This window comes from Solea solea, chromosome 2 (genome assembly GCF_958295425.1).
Source record: "Solea solea chromosome 2, fSolSol10.1, whole genome shotgun sequence".
Lineage (NCBI taxonomy): Eukaryota > Metazoa > Chordata > Actinopteri > Pleuronectiformes > Soleidae > Solea > Solea solea.
The window spans coordinates 32043286-32062798 of record NC_081135.1 but is presented as its reverse complement, the minus strand read 5'-3'; the positions used below and the strand labels follow the sequence as shown (position 1 = coordinate 32062798).

At 41.5% G+C, this 19513-nt stretch overlaps 1 protein-coding gene across 4 annotated transcripts in view; it reads left to right on the top strand.

The window, feature by feature from the left end:
• hdac4 (histone deacetylase 4) overlaps positions 1-19513 on the top strand; it is a 110571-nt gene that overhangs the window by 47372 nt on the left and 43686 nt on the right. For 3 of the 4 annotated variants that reach the window (XM_058619225.1, XM_058619235.1, XM_058619252.1), the window contains 2 exons: positions 18941-19144; positions 19256-19401. In XM_058619225.1, the coding sequence (XP_058475208.1) occupies positions 18941-19144; positions 19256-19401 (350 nt within the window). Of the gene's footprint in view, positions 1-10782; positions 11022-18940; positions 19145-19255; positions 19402-19513 lie in introns of those variants that run through there. The other variant, XM_058619243.1, reaches the window with a different exon arrangement.

The following is a 19513-nucleotide window of genomic DNA, read 5'->3' as shown; positions in this document are numbered from 1 at the left end:
GAGGTGTGCTCCAGACGACACTCTGTCTGTAGGTCACCGTGACTGCTACCTCCCTCCCTTCTCAACATGGAGCTTTGTGTCTGTGAATACTTGACCTGAAACCTAATATAGTAAAAATGTCAGTTTGAGTCTTCATATCAAACTGACTAAACCTTATTTTCCTCTTTGGACTCAGTTTTCTATCCAGGAGAGTTTTAGTTTTGCTTCAGTTGATGGTAAAAATCTTACGAGGCAGAGAGAGCAACACTTCACCGCTCATGTTGCATACATATTCTCCCTGTTATTCTCTTGATTGGCGCACCAAACACTTCCATTTCTTGTGCTTACATTGTCATCTTAGTAAGTGGATTACAAAAATTCTTCCTCCTTCATTAAACTCAATCAAATCCATCTTTTATCAAAAAAAGGAAGCAATTAAAACAAATAAACAAGCCGACACAAGGTTGTACTGGATGATACAGTGTATCTGAAAGAGCTGACAAGTGTTGAGCAATGGAGTATTCTGAAAATCCAGTTTTACCCATCACTGATTGAGCTTCAAGGTTGAATTTCCAACCCAGGTAATGTCTAAGTATTAAGAAGTGAAGCATCAAGTATTAATTACCTCGACAGAGTCCCTCACCGCAGCAGAGGGACTTATGATCTGCACCTGCCTGAATCACTACTTGTTCTAATGGAAGATGACCTCCACATGCTCACAAGGGAGCCCACACAGCCCTCGGTACCTGATGCCAGCTCCCCAGATGGGCCCCCAAAGCCCCACAACCCGTCTCCCCGCACACCCTCCTGACCTGGCATGGTTCGCCCTGCCTGCTGCCAGTATGGTGTCGGCTTGAGTCAGTGGGCAGCTGCCTCTTTTCTGCTCAGCCACCATCCGTCTCTCTGTTTTACACTCACACACACAACCATGTCAAAGTCGTTGCCCAAGGGATTTTTTTCAAATGGTTCTCCTGAACTTCTGATGAACTGAAATATGAGCTAGCATATTTTTCCTCATGTCCTAGAATCATTTTTATTCCTTCTGCACTAAACCGTTTCATGATAATTTACATACATTTTTGCGCTTTGAACCGCAGCAGAAGAAGGCGGCATCCTGCAACAGACCTGAAGTTATCAGTGCGCAAAGGTGAAATACAATTTAATCCAGAGGGAGAGATAGTAGCTATAAAAGGGAATACAAGACTGTGTATCAGTGCACACTACCTGATTATATCTTCAGACATAGCCCAAGGTCATGGCCTTCCTGTTAAAGAGAGAAAAACACACACGCACACACACTTTTCATTCAGGTTTAAGAAAGTATGGCCCAGTGCTCAGAGCCAGATTTGTTTTTGTCTTCCAGCAGAACAGGCAGTGCCTTAACCCACTTTGTCTCCATCAGTGCCATTATCCTGACAGCTATATAGGTGCACTATGTGCGTGCGTGTGTGTGTGTGTGTGTGTGTGTGTGTGTGTGTGTTTCTGGTGGAGTTTGTAAATTGTTACCATGTACCATGTCATGAATATTGCATACAGCTTGGTGTGTTTTGCTGGGTTGGCTGGCTGAGCTTTGGAAGGTGTCTGGAGGCTGTGGTATTATGTGGACAAACATCAACTGAGTTGATTATTGGAGCCTTTTTTGGCAGATGGGTCAATGCAAGTCAGAACAGGTCAGCGTTGTTGTATTTGACTGGTATTACTATTCTAGTCATCAGAAGATGGTTACAAATCTTTGACGCTATTAAAGTGAGGGCCAAGCTTAACAAAAACAGTTGACATAACAAGACGTAAGCCAGTTTATATGAAATGTTCTTTATTTGTGGACTCTATTTGCCGTGTATCCTTTACCTTTATTGCTCAGTCGCAAAGAATTGTGTTCAGGCTCACCAATTTTCGTCTTTGTGCAAATCCGAGCACAAACTGGACCGACCAGTTAGTCGTAGTAATATGATAACTTTTTTGTATGTTCTGTGCCAAGTGTGTTTCGGTACTGAGGCACTTACCATAAATGCAAGGCTAATCAGATTCCAGTGTACTTGGTTTAGACTTTTATTTGGTCATAACTGCACCATTTCATCTTTGTAAAAGGTAAATGTCACGCTACATATTACATGTCAGCACACCAACTGTCGATCAGCAGGTGTATCACCAGAATCCAGTATCATGTGGCTTTTGTTCACAATGGACAATTGAAGGTTTTTATCAAGTCTGACTCTGATCTGCGTCGCAGTAAGCATGACGCACGCACGGGTGACTGTGCTAATTTATTTTGCTGCTTTATTTTGACAGTCTTCCTGAGTCCCCCCCCTTTCCCTGTTGTAATGTATACCATTCAAGCAATGGTCTAAAAGCACTCAGTCACTGCTGAGAGACAGAATTGAAAGTTCTAAATGTCTAACCACTGTAACAATATCACTGGACGCTATGATACTTTCTGCACAGGAGGAATAAAACAGAGGCAAACTCTCCTTCTGGCAATGGGAAAATTAGCTGAACAGCCTTTTAGTGGGTTTAGCTGCACTGATTTTGGCGTGGAATGTTTTTTTTTTGCAGAAGTAAAAATGATCAGACAGATGTCTCATTTAACGTCAGCCGTTCTTTAGCCTTTCACTCTTTGTTACTCTCACTTGTTAAGTATGAAAGTGTGTTGTGGAAAGGCTTTTTAGCCGAATCATACAGTTCTAGAAGGGTCCTCTGGAACCTATCTATTATAGATGACCACTTCAGGGCTCAGACCCTTTTCTCTTTGTCTTGTTAAGGCCTTGCTTGCCTCTGGCTGATGAACACCACTATGACCAGAGGTTAGTCTGGCTCAGTAAGAGCAGGTCATTACAGCCAATCCTGCAGTCTAATGGCTGCAGTGTGGCTTTAGTGATGGACTGAATTTTAGCACAAACTTGAATGACATAAAAGCTGTCTGCCATTATGTGCAGCACATTGCTAAATGGTTTTCGAGAGGGCATTGAATTAGCAAAACTAGGAGGAAAAAAAACATAAGTTTGTGGATAGAGTTTAAGAATGGATCCCCTCAATTATTGATAAAAAAAATGAAATAAGAAGCCTCACCAAGGAGCAGTGAAGACAGACATGTACCATTGTTTGGATTTAAGAAATTATTGTAATTCTTAGATCCTTGAAATAACAGATTTTCAACAGTTCTACACTGAAGAGTGAAACCATGTTTTTCTCTTTTGCAATGACTTACATCTGGACTCAGTTTACTTATTTGATGCAGTCCTCAATTTGTTACCATATTTTTTTTTTTTAACACTTCTTTGACTGTTTACATTATTGACAAGCTGGCCCATATAAGCAGATTGCTATATCTACCTTCTGTCCATAAAACTTCTCCGGGTCCAGCTGTAGTGCACACTGACATCCCTGTGACCCATTTTGATTTAAAGTGCACAAGGAGCAATGTGGTGAGCTGACATCTCTCGTAAGTTCAGTTTAGCATTGCCGACAGCTAATGGCTCTCTGTCTGCCGTGAGCTTGGTGCAGACTGGGAAGACATTACCATTGAGACGGAAGGAGAGGCCGTAAAATATGAATGAAAAGAGCTCCCTATAGCAGCTGAGACCTCAAAGAGTTCTCTTTTCTTACCTTGACTGGTTTCCAGGAAGGGGGTTTCATTATTTGTATTAGTCATAATTGACAAAAATTGTTTTTTATTTTTTGGGTCATCTCTGTTCGTTTGTGAGCAGCAAAACTCAAAAGTAAAAAAAATAGAATAGGATGCAGGTTATGAGTCACGGAAGTGATTATTATTATTATTTGCAATGATTCCGATTACTAAGTAGGCTTAGTGGAAGTTTGTACTCTCTCTTAATCAATTATATACTTATAATGAGCTACTTTTTGAATGAACTGTAGTGACATTATATGTAACCCTATTTCCAACTAAAAATCTGTAATTTGTTAAAACACCAGGGTGGGTAGTGGCTCTGGATTTCTGGACATATACAGTTCATAATACACTGAAACATTCAGGACATCAGGGTACATCTTGCATAAAGACCAAGGTCACAGAGTGCTGCAGAATGTGCATGAAAATCAAGCCCACAATCACAATTATATGAGTAACTTGAGAGTTCTTTGTAAAATCATTGTCAATTAAGACAGTATGCTGCTGCATCAAGAAATGCAATCTGAGACTGTTTTATATCAATTGTCTAGTGAATATTAAGTTGGTGCAGAAATGCTGTTGGGTTCTCTGGGTCCAGACTCACTGAAAGATAGTGGAAACGTGTCGTGTGGTTAGACAAGTCCACATTTCTGACATTATATGCCAAAGATGATCATTTTTGTGTTTAAATAACTGGGCGAGAAATGAGCTTCCCCCATTTGAAAGACTTGGAACTTGGGAGAGATATATGCTCCCATCAAGATGGTGTCTGAAACTCCATGTTTGTTTCAGCGGGACAATGCCAGGCCTCACAAGATACAACAGCATGGCTTTATAGACATAGAGTGCATGTGCGTGACTGTCCAGATCTGCATGCCGTCCAGATTTACTCCTACTGAAAATGAATGGCTCATTATGCAGAGAAAAAATTCAGGCAACGATGATCACGGACTGTTGAGCAGCTCAAGTCTTTTATACAGCTTTATACATGTCAAACTGCAACAATCACTATCTACAAATCACAAATGATTCAATCATGTAATTAAAAGAAGCGCCGATGTGACTCAGTGGTGAACTTTCCTCTGCATTTGTGTCAAGAGTTTGACTCTTGGGTGAGTAAAACTGTAGACATCTATATCTGAGGAGATCCTGAAATGAGAGATGAACAGTTATCACAGAGTGATGCATCAGAGAAATGGAAACATCACGATAAAAGCAGGATAATAAGAGGTGACTGAGGTGGTCGCATTATATCCAGCTATAGGCTAAGCTGATTTAAATGTGGGATTGAATACACCGGTGCAGAGTTTAATCTACCACTAACGTTAATGCAAATTATGTTGAAGTATTCTAACTTTACAGCTTAGAAATGCATCACATTATTTGAAGTAATTATGTCGTGGTCCAGCAGAGAGTGCTCTGTGCTCAGCTTGGCCTTAGATCCACTTCCAATGTCCAACAGAAAAAATGATAGTGGAATCTTCAAATGGTGTATGCATGGTAATATTTGTTCAAACTTGTTTTTTAAAAGAAGTGAGGATTCACCAGGATAAACATTGTTAATGGAACGTCTCAAAAACAATCACATGTCGTCAGCACCGCCCGTCTAAAACAGTCTTTTCAGTAGACGTGTTCAGAGGGAAAGAGGTACGGTGAGACCACCCCTCCTCCTTTGGGAACTCCAGATGTAACCTCAGACCAAGAACTCTAAGTGCCATTTGCCTTCTTCTAGTCACGTAGCTTTGTACCCAGGCTAACAGTCGAGGGCACAGCTCCATGTTTACCAGATGTTGCTGCAGCTGGGCATGGTTCTACCCTTCAAAGGCCTTGAACATGTCAGCCAGCACTGTTGTTTTTTAAGTCTGTAGAATTTGTGTGGGAGAAAGTACAAGATTATGGCCCGTCTGAAATTTCCTTTTCACCACCTTGCCATATCGGGGGTAAATTAAGGCAAGAGATTCTCAGTCTCCATCATTAGAAGTAATCTCATTTATGTTTTTGTAACCATATTTTTTTTACAAACATGAGTTAGTGGGACTAGAAGCAGAAAGAGAGTGTGCACAGCATAAACAGTGGGGGATTGGGCAAGAGAGGGGGTTGAGAACGTGTATTATAAATAACCCAAATCAATAATAAACGACACTGTATCTTACGGATTTAGAGTTGGGTCTGGCATTCTCTGGGGAAATGGATGAAAATGCAACCGTCTCCCCCCCCCGACCCCCCCCCCCCCCCCCCCATGTCACTCTGACTGTGAAGAGGAGGGAGAAAGACAAGCTCATATAAAGGTACAAAAATAAGAGCGGCTGCCTTTTTCTCTCTCTCTCGTGAGCATGAACCAGCTTGTGGTTATGTGTGTGTGTGTGTGTGTGACGCCGTCCATTACTTATTAATCAGTTCTGTCTGCCTGACTGCCATAGTGTGTACTTCAGCATGGCTTGCAATCATTATGCCACATGCATTATTTAAGGAACACGCGCACGCTGACTCTGATGCAGATATCTACACAAGCTATTTATCTCGGGATATGCTCATTTATCGCCTTGTCTGATTCTCTCACAGCCTGTTACAAATAATGGCAGAATATCTCTCTCTCTCTCCCTCCCTCTCTCCCTCTTTTTTCTTTCTGTCTCTTTCTCTCCTGTAGATAGTTGTTGTCTCATCTACATTAAGTAAATGAAGGCTCCATTAGTAAGTGCTGTTCTCAATTTTCTGCAAAGAAGGTTAGACCAGGTTAGACCATACTGAAAACTGATACCCACAGCTCGTCACCTGGGGGTGGTTTGATTGTGAGTCTTTTTGTGTGGAGTTGGCATGTTTTCTTCCCGTGTGTGCATGGAGTTTTTCTGGGTACTCCAGCTCTCTCCAGCTGTCCTAGGTCTCACTTACCAAAGCGATCAAAATCTCAAGGATTCAAGGATTCTTTATTTGTCACCTGTATATGTTACACAGTAACACACAGTGAAATGTGACATTCTTGTTAAATAAAGGGTAAATACATAAAATAATGTTGACCCACTTACTTAAATTCCATACAAGTTCAAAGACCCTGCATTTCATTATTACTTAATCTACTGATTATTATCTCATGTTGGTCATGTAAACATGCTCACGTGGACATTTTTTTTGTGTGTGCACACACACAAAATGTGATAGTATTTAAAAGCAGTTTCCCACAGCTCCGCTCACTCCACTGATCTTTGCCGAAGCCAGTCACCGGCAACCTAATGTCCCGATTTTCTTTTTTATACCGAGGTAATGAGCTGCTCCTTTGTTTACATTCACAGTTTTTCCCGTGCCCTCCCTCGATTGTGATCCTCCTTGTTCTAAAAATGAAAAGTTGTTTGTGTGCATGTGTGTACACTTTTCATGGTTTTGGGTTCATTGACTGTTATCAGTGTCATGGCTGCATGAAATCTAGCTGAGGCTTTGACGTCAGCGCTGTACAACAAGCTGATAAGTCGGGCTTTTTATCTCAGCCAGGTGTGTGGGTGTATTGTCTGATCAAACAAAACTTGGTTTCCTGGATTCTACACCGAACTTCAAAAATAGCTCCTGCAAACATACACAGGCGCAGGCTACCCCAAATGCACCACCTGTATGCACACATGAAACAGACACACACACACATATGTTTGATTAGTTATTCTTTTAAGGACATTGCATTGACTTCAATTCATTTGCTTAAAAAAAAAAGCATTATTCCTAACCATAAACAGTTAATGTGTAAACTAACCACAGTTCAAATATTAGCCCTGAACTCAATCCAGTTCCTCAGAAATGAGGTTCTGCCTCATTAGGTCCAGGATTTGATCTCCATAAAGACAAGTGGTTCTAACAAGGTCAATGTTGTGTCAATGCCATAAATTGTCCTAAAGAGTTAAGAAATAGAAGCGCAAACACACGTGTATGTGCACTTCTTCTATCTTTGGTATCACAGGGATCCTCTCTCTCCCCATGGACTTACTCATGTCGCTGTCCTGCTGAAACACCACATGGCCCCTTGTTCTATCTTAAAGATGAAAGTCATAGGAAACACTGTTTTTAAATAAGTTTTTTTTTGTCCAGTACTTGAGTCAACATATAATATCTTTGTTCACCCCAACAAGAATTTTCTGTGTTCTGCAAGAAAAGAAATGGCAGTCAAGCACACTCATCTGCTTCAGTGTCAGCAGCTGGATTGACATTGCCAACTTCCTGTTGTTGAATGTTGAAGGAAAATCTTAATCTTGGGGAAAGGCAGGTTTCCCTCTCTAGTGAACACCACAGTTTGGTCTCTTACTTATAACTCAACTACTTTTGATGCGACGTCTCGTGAAATCCCAGTAACAGTCAGACAGTCACACATTTCATAATGGGTTTGACCATTTCAAATTGTTTGACCACATCAGATAATTCATGTTGTAGCTCAAGCCATGTTCTCTGTGGTGTCTTTTATTTCCCATGGGAACCAAAGTGTGTGATTTGTTACATGCATGAGAGGATATTTCCATGAAATTGTCTGAAACTTCTGCAGCCATTTAACATTGTGCAGCACAGCACTCTATGATCACCCACAGCCAGTTCACTGTGTGAGGCTGTTTGATTATAAGTAGGCGCTTTCACAGATGACGTTTGACCCCCACTGGTGATTTTTATATCATTAGAATCTCTGAGTAAACAACTGTTTGTACAGTAGCCACTGTCATCATTTCTGTTTCCATTCAGTGGCCATCAGGGTTCCTCACGATATGATATACGATATGTGGTCAACAATGCCAGTAATATCACAATGTTTTGTGATAATCAATATATTTTGCAAGACAGTCATATCTGTCTAATTAAAGTAAAGTAAACTTGAAGTAGTGACGCCCGTCAAGTGAAACTGGCAGGGACTGTTTCCTTCTAAATCTCCATAATTAGTTCATTAAAATATCGATATTTGTCCTGGTGTATCGATTCTCGTATTGCACGAGGAAGGATGGCGATATATCACCATATTGATATTTTGACCCACCCCTAGTGTCTGCCCATTAACTTCCTCTTCTAAATTTGCCTTTCGGCTTCTCTCCTTAAGGCCCTGGTATACAACGCGCACCAACCCAATATACATCCTGCACATGACGTGTTTCAAGTTATCAAGTCATCCGAGCCTCGACATGTGTCCTCCTTCACAACGTCCATGAACCTTTTCTTCTGTGGTCTTGCTCTTCTCCTCCTGCCTGGCAGCTCTAAAAAGTATCTGTCAGTATCTGACCATTAACATGACAAATAAACGCATGTCAAGCTTCACCCCCCCCCACCCGACGAGCAGCTGTCAATAGTGGACCTTGATCCCACTCAGTACCCTGGACCTCCCGTTGCACTAACTGCTCCACATTATCTTTCATTCCAAACCTATTATTCAACGCTGTTTTCATGTCCCCTAACTCTTATTCACTTTATGTCTTTGTCTGTTGTCTGTGTGCTGTTTATGCCTCCGTGCCAGCAGCAGCTGTTGCTACAGTTTGTCACTTGGATTCAAAAATGCATCTTGTAGAATTTGGTGGGCTGGTTCAAGGACACTGTGACTTTATTCACAGTTTTTTTTTTTTGACATGAATCAGAAAATCCATAGCCAAACACATTTAATACATTTCATTAAAATCTACACTACATGTATTTTCCATCTCCTGGCTGCAACTCAACTAGTTGGTGGAGGCAAATAATCCTAAGGTATTAATTCATTTTTCCTCAAGCATTTACTTTTACTTCATGAGTTACAGTATATATATATACACTGTTTGTGTTGTGCAGTACTAGATATTTCATTCTTTTTTTTCCTCCTCCTGTGAGAGCATGCAGTTTGCCCTCATGTGCAAGAGTAACAGGTACACAAAGAGTGAACGCAAGATCTACATTCCTCCTTGCAGGAATGCTCACAGCTACGGCTTAAACTGTGAAGAGGTCAGTCTGTCTGCCTGCAAGGACAGTAAAAAAAACTGAATGTTTTGACGGCCCACTGGCGGAGCAGGATTGCTGGATGGAGAGAAGAGGGTGATAGCAAACCAGGCAAAGTCAGAGGAGGACACACAGAATGAGGTTCTATAATGAAGCAGTGGAACCATGTCACAATACTCCCAAGTCAAGATTCATTGATGACACAAAGGTCACAAAAATAACATTATAATATAATACAACATTAATAAATAAGTAAAAGAAAATACATTAAAAAGGTGGGATAGTAATAAATAGAAGCAGTGTGATGGTGATGAACAGTATTCTGCTGGATGACCAGAGGACTATTCCAATTTTTAATGAGAATTGCATGTGAGATATTTAGGAAGATGAACCTCTGCAAATTGATGAGTTGAAGAGTGAGTTTGCTTTAAAATAACTGCTCAGAAATATTCCTGTTACCTGCAAATATGTAATCAATAAAAACACATACTTGAAAAACATTACTTCAGAATAATTAAATGAAATAATTTATAAACTAAAGGAGCAGATAATACATGAATAATAATCATCTGAAAGATAAAAATCTGATCTGAGTCCAGGCGAGCATTTCAGTTTTGTGTCACTATTCATTGCTTGCACATGTCAGTGTAAACAGGAAGCTGACTCTGTCCTCAGCAGTAGTTTCAGATACTAATTCTCAAAGGTTTCTGATGCTAGTGGAGTTTCTGCGGCTCAAAAGTGATGTAACATGAACGGCAGATAAATCAGGGGGTGGTGTTTTTGTGTGTGGTTGTTTGCTGTGTTTTTAGTGTACTTGCAAGTGTAAAGCAGCGTCCATTATTATCAAATGAACTTCATAACTGCCTGTTCTGTCGGGCTGCTGGTGTGTAGGCGAGTTTAACATAGAGAAGAGCCAGCTGTATCCGTTTTTGCACCAAGAAGCACACATCCATCGTGAGATCTGCTCAGGCCAAGAAGCACCAGAACCACAGAGCTTGTTTAGTCACATGAGAGAGTGTAGTGTAGTGTAATCTCTCCTCCTCCCTGCTGATCAGTGAGTTAGGAGACGGAGAGAGTGACTCCAGTAAAATGCTCAACATGCCTAAAACTGCCTTCTGATGTCACTCTGTGTGTGTGTGTGTGTGTGTTTCATAGAGAGAGAGGGAGAGAAAGAAGGAGAGAGTGGGAGGGGACCAGAGGAACAGAGGGAGGGAGGGAGGGACAGTGGCAGCCGGAGGACAGAGCAAAGCAAATCACGTCAGTAAGAGAAACCAAGAGACGGGAGAGTGTGTGAAAGACAGGCGGGGAGAGAGAGGGAGATCTGCTCTCACGCTGAAAACACAGTCAGTCCGCTGTGTTTTTGTGGACTTTATAGCTCTGTGCAGAGAATCACTTTCTCTCTCTCTTCCTCTCTCGCTGAGATTCTGTACACTGCACACACGCAAACATTACAGTACACAAACACACAGCAACCCGGACGGCACGGCACAACTGATGGGTAAGAGCTCTTGTTATTATGCACAGATGGTTGTTTGCTGCTGTTTTTAGTTTCCATTTCCATTGAGCTGGTTTGTAATTAGTCCGTTTTTTTTTTCCCTTCCGTGTTGTGTAAAGGATGAGTTTGCTGAGTGTTGTTTTTTTTTTTTTGTTGTGTATGTGTTTTCCTTATAATTTGTTATAAGTTGATGTGATACTACAGTGTACAGTATTATGTGTTTGCATAAACTCACTCACTGTATGGATTTTTCTTTTTTACAGTCTGTGAGATAGTGTGTGTGTGTCTGTGTTCAGTGGCTGTGTGGGTGTGCAGTGACAGTGTTTATTGAATGGTACTGATGTATTGAGCCCCTCGCTCAGCACCACTCAGCGGAGCCTTTACAGTAAATTGAACAGATGGCAGTGGCTGTAGCGTGTCTGTACCTCCCCATAAGCTTCTTGTGCACATGTGTGTGTGTGAAAGTTTGTAGTGTGACAAACATTTGTGTCATCATTTGCTCACTAAAAAGTTGATATGTCTCAAAGGAAGACTCTTTTGAATCATCATAAATAGCAGTTAAATTTGCATTACAGTAAGTGGCCAGTTTTGTCTTCAGCTCCATATCTCTGTTTTGGTTTATGTGTGTTGTGTTGTGTTGTGTTGTGTTGTGTGTACAGTGAGGCTGTATCCCAGCTCTAATCGACACTTAAAGTAAAGCTTCATATTCAGTAGCAACAGAGGCATTGTCTGTCCGCCACCCTGTAAAACATCAGCATTTTTAGTAATTCTGTAATCTGTAAGATTAGACTGGTGTATGGCTTGAATTTCTTAAACCCACTGGGTGAGCCCCCGTCTGTCAATCACACGGCATGACCGCATGTCCTCAGGTGAAGAGAAGCCGAGTGACGGTGACACAAAGAACTCCAGATACATGCAATATTACAAACTGTACATCAGCTCTTAAATATAAATGCACATGCAGGCCATTTGTTGAATCTTGTTGGCAACCACCATTGGTTCTCCCTCTGCCTCTAGCTCCACCCCTGCTTTCCTGTCCAACCAACTGCTGGTCACAATTCCGTCCGTCGCCATGGCGCTTGCCTCGCTTCTTTCTGTGTTTATGTGTGTTTGACTCACAGCTGAGAAACTTTGTCAGCAATTACTATTCATTCTTAATCAGCACGCCGTGCACCGCTGTCCCTTGTTGCCACTTAATTTTTTTTTAATCGTACACGTGTTTTGTTTTTATTTTGCAAGTGGATGTGTGCAGTCAGTTCCTTCCTAAATTGCGTGATGAAACAGGCATGGGGGTTTTGTCTGAGTGCATGGATGCCTGGTGGGATGAGGAGCTCCTCTGGGAATCCTAGTCTAAAAATAACTCCCTCTGTGGGATCCATAATCTTTGCCTGATCACGGGAGAGGGGGATGAGAGGTGGGGGAAGGGAAGGGAGGACCAGAGTCATGGAAAGAGCCACATGGACCGTGATGGATGAATAAATGAGAGAGAGAGGGAGAGAGGGAGGAGAAGTCATGTTTGAGTCGACCGTTTTGTGAGATCAGCCACATTTTCACATCATCTAGCCTGTTGCAGTGAAATCACGCAACATAAAGTAAACACAGTTTCCCGTCTGGAAATGAACAGAGTTTATCTCACTTCCGTCCTTCATACCTTGTATGGTCCTTGAGATGTTATCACAGATAGAAAAGTTGTATTTACTGACATTTTGAGATTTTCCTAGTCTCTTTGCAACTTAATCAAATTTTGCATAAAAAAACCAACCTGCTGCATATCACCAGAGTGGCTCTTTCTGCCACGTACGTTTTAGTCAGGATTTGTGAGCGCTCGGCCCTGCCTGCAGCAGGAATGTTTGCATTATCATCCTCCATGCTGTCAGCGTGAGTCAGCTTGCACAGCCTCCTCTCCTCCTGTTGGCTCAGCACCGTAATGTCATGCCATATTCACTTAGTGCCATCTTTATATGCTGGGTTGATTACTTAAACTGTCTTCACCCTGCTGGGTGCTGAATGTTGCTCTGTCGGCCTGTTGCTGTTCACAGGGCTTTGTTTGTTGTAAACACGTCTGTATGGGGAATTGTTATTCACAGAGCTACTGTTGTTGTTCTTGTTGTTTTTTTTTTTTTCACGCATAGTTGCTACTCAAATATGAGTCTGACATGAAAGGCATGTGTTTCGTGTCAGGTGTCGAAATTTCTGACAGGATTTCAAAACACGAGAGCAGAACTGTCTAAAGCCTCTTTCACACTGAAATTAGTGGGTGGACCTGGTTTTAATCCTGGGTGAAGTCAGTAAAAAAAGACGATTAATTCCATTCCAACTGCCACTGGTTGTTCTGCCCTGTTGTGTTTTTCCATCCCTGTGTCATTTGAAAGAATTGTGATGTCACAGTTAAACAATTAATTGACAACTATTTTTTATAATCAATTAATCAGTTTGAAAGTTTTTTCATTATTCAAGCATATTCTCTTAATTAAACGACATCAGCGAAAATCAGCTCAACCCAAAACCTGCAAATGTCTTTTTTATCACACAATGTCACAGCCCTTTGCCCTGAAATAACACAGGAGATGGAAATAGACCTGAAAACAAGTCTGTGTGGTTCAGGTGCAAGTTATAGTGTTGACATACACAGTAAGGTTATCAAAAGGTTTTTCTGCCACTGTGTCCTGTATAGCTCTGTGTAGCTACAGTGATCTGTCATCATCCATTGCTCTCAGTGCGTTTTAATGGGCCGAGCCAGTGTGGTTAAAGCCTGAGGAGCTCGGCTGAGCGGTGATTGCACCATGTCTATCTCTGACTCTCTGCGCTGCCTGCACTTGAAGCCTCTCAGATGGAGGTTAAGTGGCTGAAGTCAGTGAGTGACCACTGTTGTGTAAGTGACCAGGCACTTTAATAGAATAAAACATACCCATATATATATATATATATACATATATATACACACACACACATAGGCAATTAGGATGTGTATTCATTATTCCCCGAGCAACTGTTCCCTTCGTATAGATGCATCTTCAATACATTTTTCTAAATTACAAAACAGGTCTACAATTAAAAGTTGTTTTTGCCATAGTTGCGTTAATTTTTACCTGTTGCTTAAGCTACCGAGTGTCACAAAGCCATCTCTGTAAAGGTGTGTGGTTGATATCTTTTTAGTGAGCTAGGTGTATTCACCTCTGCTGTGAAAACATCTTCATCTGTTACAAGTAGAGCTGCAACTAATGATTCTTTTTATAATCGAGGAATCTGTTGATTATATTCTTGATGATTCGATTACAGAAAATGTTGAAAAATGTTGATCAGTGTTTCCCAAATCTTGAAATGATGACATTTTCACGTCTTGTTTTTTGCCCACAAAAGAAAATGAATCTGTTTAAATGACTTCTTCGTTATATGGAGCAAAGAAACAAGAACATATCCAAATTTATGAAGCTGAAATGTCTGATTTCAGTTAAACCAGTGAATCAAATATTTCGATATGCATCGAATCATCATTGCAGCCACACTTACAAGCCACTGTAACACAAGCCATTTTGCTTACATCTATTTATTTTTTCTGGCAGACTGCCACAGTATTAATACTGATATATTGATGACTCTTGAAACTGACTTTTTTTTTTGTCTATACTGCTACTGCTTTATCCTACATATGAGGGTCTCAGGGCTGCTGTAGCCAGTCCATGGTCAGTCGGGGTCACACCCTGGACACGTCGCCAGTCCATGGTCACTTTAGAGTGTTTTAATTAACCTCTGCATGTTTTTGGACTATGGGACTATTCTTTCTGCGACGCAACAGTGCACCCTGGTTTATTACTTATCTGATTATTTTGCCTGTCACATTTCCAGGCTTTCATTGTGCCATTTTACTTTTACACTATATATATATATGTACAGTACATACAGTATATATGTATATGTGTATATATATGTATATATGTATATTTATATATGTATGTATATTTATATGTGTGTGTATATATATATATATATATATATATATATATATATATATATATATATATATATGTATATATACAGTATATATATATGCGTGTTTGATTTTTGTTGTTGCATGATTAGAAGCAGAATGTATTTTTTTTAATTTTTTTTTGTTATTTGTTAATGAAAACAAACAGCCCTTTGTGGAGCCTCCGTAGCATGCTTACTGAGAAAGGCACTTGGGGAAGCGTACATAAGTGGTGAGGGGTTGAAAGCTAGTGGTAGTCTAACTTCAGGGGCCCACCAGAGCCCCGTTTAGTAGAAAAGAGGGTGAGAGGGTGGCAGGGCTTTGTGTCTCTGTCATGAATCTATATGGGAAAATGCTCAGTAGAAAAGGCGTTAATTGAGGCATAATCTTAATATATTTGTCACTGTGAAGCTCGAATGGTTAGCGGCACCATCGGTCTAAAAGGGCCCCCCGTACACAAAGTGGTACTGTGTTTCAAGTGCCGTGACCTGCCTCATGGCCCCTATAAAAGGTTTTGTTTGTTTGACCCGGGTGTTTACTTCTTATTAAATATGTTTGTAAACTGTTGACAGTCATGCGTGTGTATGTAGGCGTGTATACAACACATAGAGGTAGGGAGGTTACCACGGTTCACTGGGAAAAGCTTTGTTTATGCAACACGAGAGACTGGCACAATCTGTGTGATTAACGGCGGCATCTTCTAATGTGGTGCCAGATATATGTACACGTTTGTAGGTCAGAGGTCCAGGTATTCACTTCCTCCCGCTTCCTTTTCACCTATCTTAACACGAGAAGCTGTGAGTTCCTGTCAAGATAAGTGTTAATAAATTTAGCTGGGGTCATACGCAATATGTTTACATACATAGAATTCGGGGCAGTTCTTATCATTTGTGTCCTTGCACGCACAAAATACATTATCTTCTATGTTGCCGTGTGTCAGATAAACGCACAAACAAGAGCAATGCGGTCATGATACAGTCATGACACGGTTGCGACGAGCATCCGTCGCAATGAGGCTGTTTTTCTGGGTGCGTCTCTATAAAAATACTGTATATCTTAACATTTTGGAATGTGGGAGCTTATTTCTGTGTGTTGTGAGGTCAAACTGGTCTTTGTTCATGCTGAAAAAGAATCTGAAACCTCTAGATGAAGCTCCACAATCAGTTGGTGAAGGAGAAAATGCACGCAGATGCAGCAAGGTTTTTTTTTTCCCCCACACATGCATCGAGCAGCAAAGCTGCTGTGACGGAAATGTGGTGCTAATAATCCATCATCTAAAACTGGACTTAAAAAAACACATGTTAACATATTAGTCTAACTGAAATTGTACTAAATGGTGTTAGATTAACACACCCACCCATAATGCAGTTGGGAGTCAAATTACTCCTGCATGTGTATGTTCAGCTTGACCCAAACTGGCCTCGAAGCTTTACACGTCCTCCACAGTTTCTGCCTCTGGGCTTCGACAGTAAATAATGAAGAAGTGGGTACACAGAAGAAGAACATGGTGAAATCCAGAGTGGCACATTTTTGGACTGACAAAATGATCTGGCAACTGAAAGACTTAAATATCTTGAAGTTAGGGGATGGCAGAATGTCACAGAATGGCGGAGCAGGACACACGTTATTGAATAAATCAGTTCCACACTGGTCCTTGAGCACTGGGACATGGGCAGTTGTCCAATTGAATGCCTTAAAAAGATACAAAGATTAAAAAAAAATCCTGATGTCCAGCACTCAAACAAGTCTTTACAAGTATAGTGATGCAGTTAAAGACACACATGTGCACCAGAGAAGCACCAGCATGTCTGGCTTGGGGTGGCCACACCCTTTCTTCTCTCCCTCTTGTCCCGTTGGGTGGTGTCAAGTTTCCTCCCGCACTGAAAAACCTGCCCAGTACCAAAGATGTCATTGGCTATCTCAGCAAGTAACTGCAACTCCATCGCCACCTCATTGGTCATGGGATTGGGGGGGGGGGGGGGGGGGGATTGGGGGGGGGGGTGGGGGGGGGGGGGTGGATGCCAGGACATCCACAAGTGAAGGGATGCTCCCCACTCGTCTGAGGGTATTGATGACTGGCCGAGCACTTGGCAAGGTGCAAGGTGGTTTGCCACAGAGCAGATATTGATCAGAGGAGGTTGAATGATGCCATTAGTGTTTGAGCTTGAGTTGGCATTACGTGCACGTCAAGAATTTATTGTGTTGCGTCGTTTTTGTCCTAGAGAACCGTCCTTTTTTTTTTTTTTTTTTTTTTTTTTTTTGAATAAATAAATAAATCAATATAATTGCTGCAGCACACTGGCTCTGTATCCCAGGACTTGGCCTGTTTCTGATTAAAACATTAAGCCTGCAGTGTTTTAGTGTGTTAGATCACACACAACACACCATATTCCAGTTCCATATCAAGGGCTTTAAAGTTGGCAACGATTTATCTGCACGTTTGTTATGCTTTTTTTTCGTCTCTCTAGTGTTGTGTAATGGTAATGCTGTTTGTGTGTAAGCCGTTGTGTTGTTTGCTTGTTTTGGAGATATAATCTGATTGCACTAATACCCTAGTTTTTGCCTGCCACCCATGTGGATGGCGGGCATATTGCATTTCCAGTGTTTGCTCTTGTTTGTATTCATGTTTCGACAGCGCCAGGATTACTCCGATAAATCTGAATCAGTGTTGTAGATTAGATGAAACCCGAGCGATGCGACACAAACAGCTGTTTTGTGTCGCACACTTTAATTTCCATGATTATCGCTGCGACATCGAGCCTCAGTGTTCACACTTTGAATTGTGTTTAGGTTATGGTTAAGGTTAGACATGAACTGGTGACGGTTAAGGTTAAATTGAATTGAAGTCAGTGCAGTGTTCTAAGAAGAATAGCTATGCAAACCTGTGTGTGTTTGTGTCTGTGTAGGTGTTCACTTTGTTCACTTGTATCCTGGGAGATGGTACCTGAAAGCCATCTCCTTCAACACCAGGCACAACTTTACTGGCTTTTGCAGAAGACACACACACACACGTATTTGTACAGCAAAAAAATGTGTTATTATCATGTTACAGCTCACAACAAGCAAAATGCACCGTTAGCGCTCGTGTAGACACAGTCCCACTGGAAACACACATACACTCGAACATGCACGGCAAGTCTGTCTGCGTGTCAGCAAATCCCTGCTGCAAAACTCATGTTACAGGAGGATTGTTTTTGCCCTCTACTGCCATCATTTTACCTGTGTGTAATGTGTATATATACAGGATTTGATTGAGACTACTATTAGTACACTTGTGTAATCACGGTATCCTGCATAGGGAAGCATCTTATACTACACACAACCCTCTCTAAATCACAGACATAATTTATGTTTCTGGGTGTTTTGCTAATCCTCTTATCCAGTCTATACAACTGTAAACTAGACTTATGTCTGCGTTGCACAGCAAACGCAACCAATATGAAGTGTAACGTCAAAGCCGCAGTGTTCTGACAGCTAAAGAAACAAGTATTTCTTGGATCAGAGACGGACGGCATGTTTTGGCTGCTGTTGCAAAAATAATAACTATAAAGTTATTACTCATAAACAGATGTACAAAGAGAGTTACTTGAATTTTGCGCTGCCTCAAAATCTGTATTTTAATCTAATACATCTTCCCGGGCTGTTAGTCCTTTTGAGGATTTCCAACTGAGTGCTGCACTGCAGGAAGAATTTCCTATTTCACTGAGAGTTGTTGTTGTATTTTTTTGCAGAGGAATTAAAGATGAAAGGGAACAGGACTCACACTACATTTAATCACACAGGGAGTCTTTTTTTTTTTTTAATGCATTTCGATGTCTACTGTTAGGAGGACTGTCATTTTTCCACACCGTCTTTGCGATCATTTTTACCTGACTATAAGGAGAAGCTTTTTAATGCTTGTTATTTATTATACAGTATGTTCTAACCAAAATGCCACCCTCTATCTTTCTTTCAGTGGACGTGAGCACTGCAGCACTGCCCACGCAGGTGCCCCCCACCACCACAGCCATCCTTCCCATGGACCTGCGCGTAGTGGACCACCCTCACCACCACCACCACCAGCAGCCCCCCTTCGGCCTGGTTCCCCAAACCCACCCCATGCCAAGCGCCTCCACAGGTTGCACCACATCAACAGAGCCAGGCCGTGGGCCAGTCATCAGTGAGTCCGGATGATGTGGTTTTTAATGTCCCGGGGCGATAAGTCATTTCTTACAAACACGTTCCACACTCCAGATGTTTAGAATGACAAACTCTTTATTACCTCACACAGGCCACCCTGAACAGCAGCTGCAGCAGGAGCTTGTGACTCTCAAACACAAGCAGCAACTGCAGAGGCAGCTTCTGATTGCCGAGTTTCAGAGGCAACATGAACAGCTGTCGCGACAACATGAAGTGCAGCTGCAGGAACACATCCAGGTGATCTCTCCTCTCCTCTACTCTCCTCTCCTCTCAGACTGCACCCTCTCAAGGACAGAGGCATGTGTATGGGTAGACTTAAGTGAATATAGTGTTGTAATTTAATCTGGTG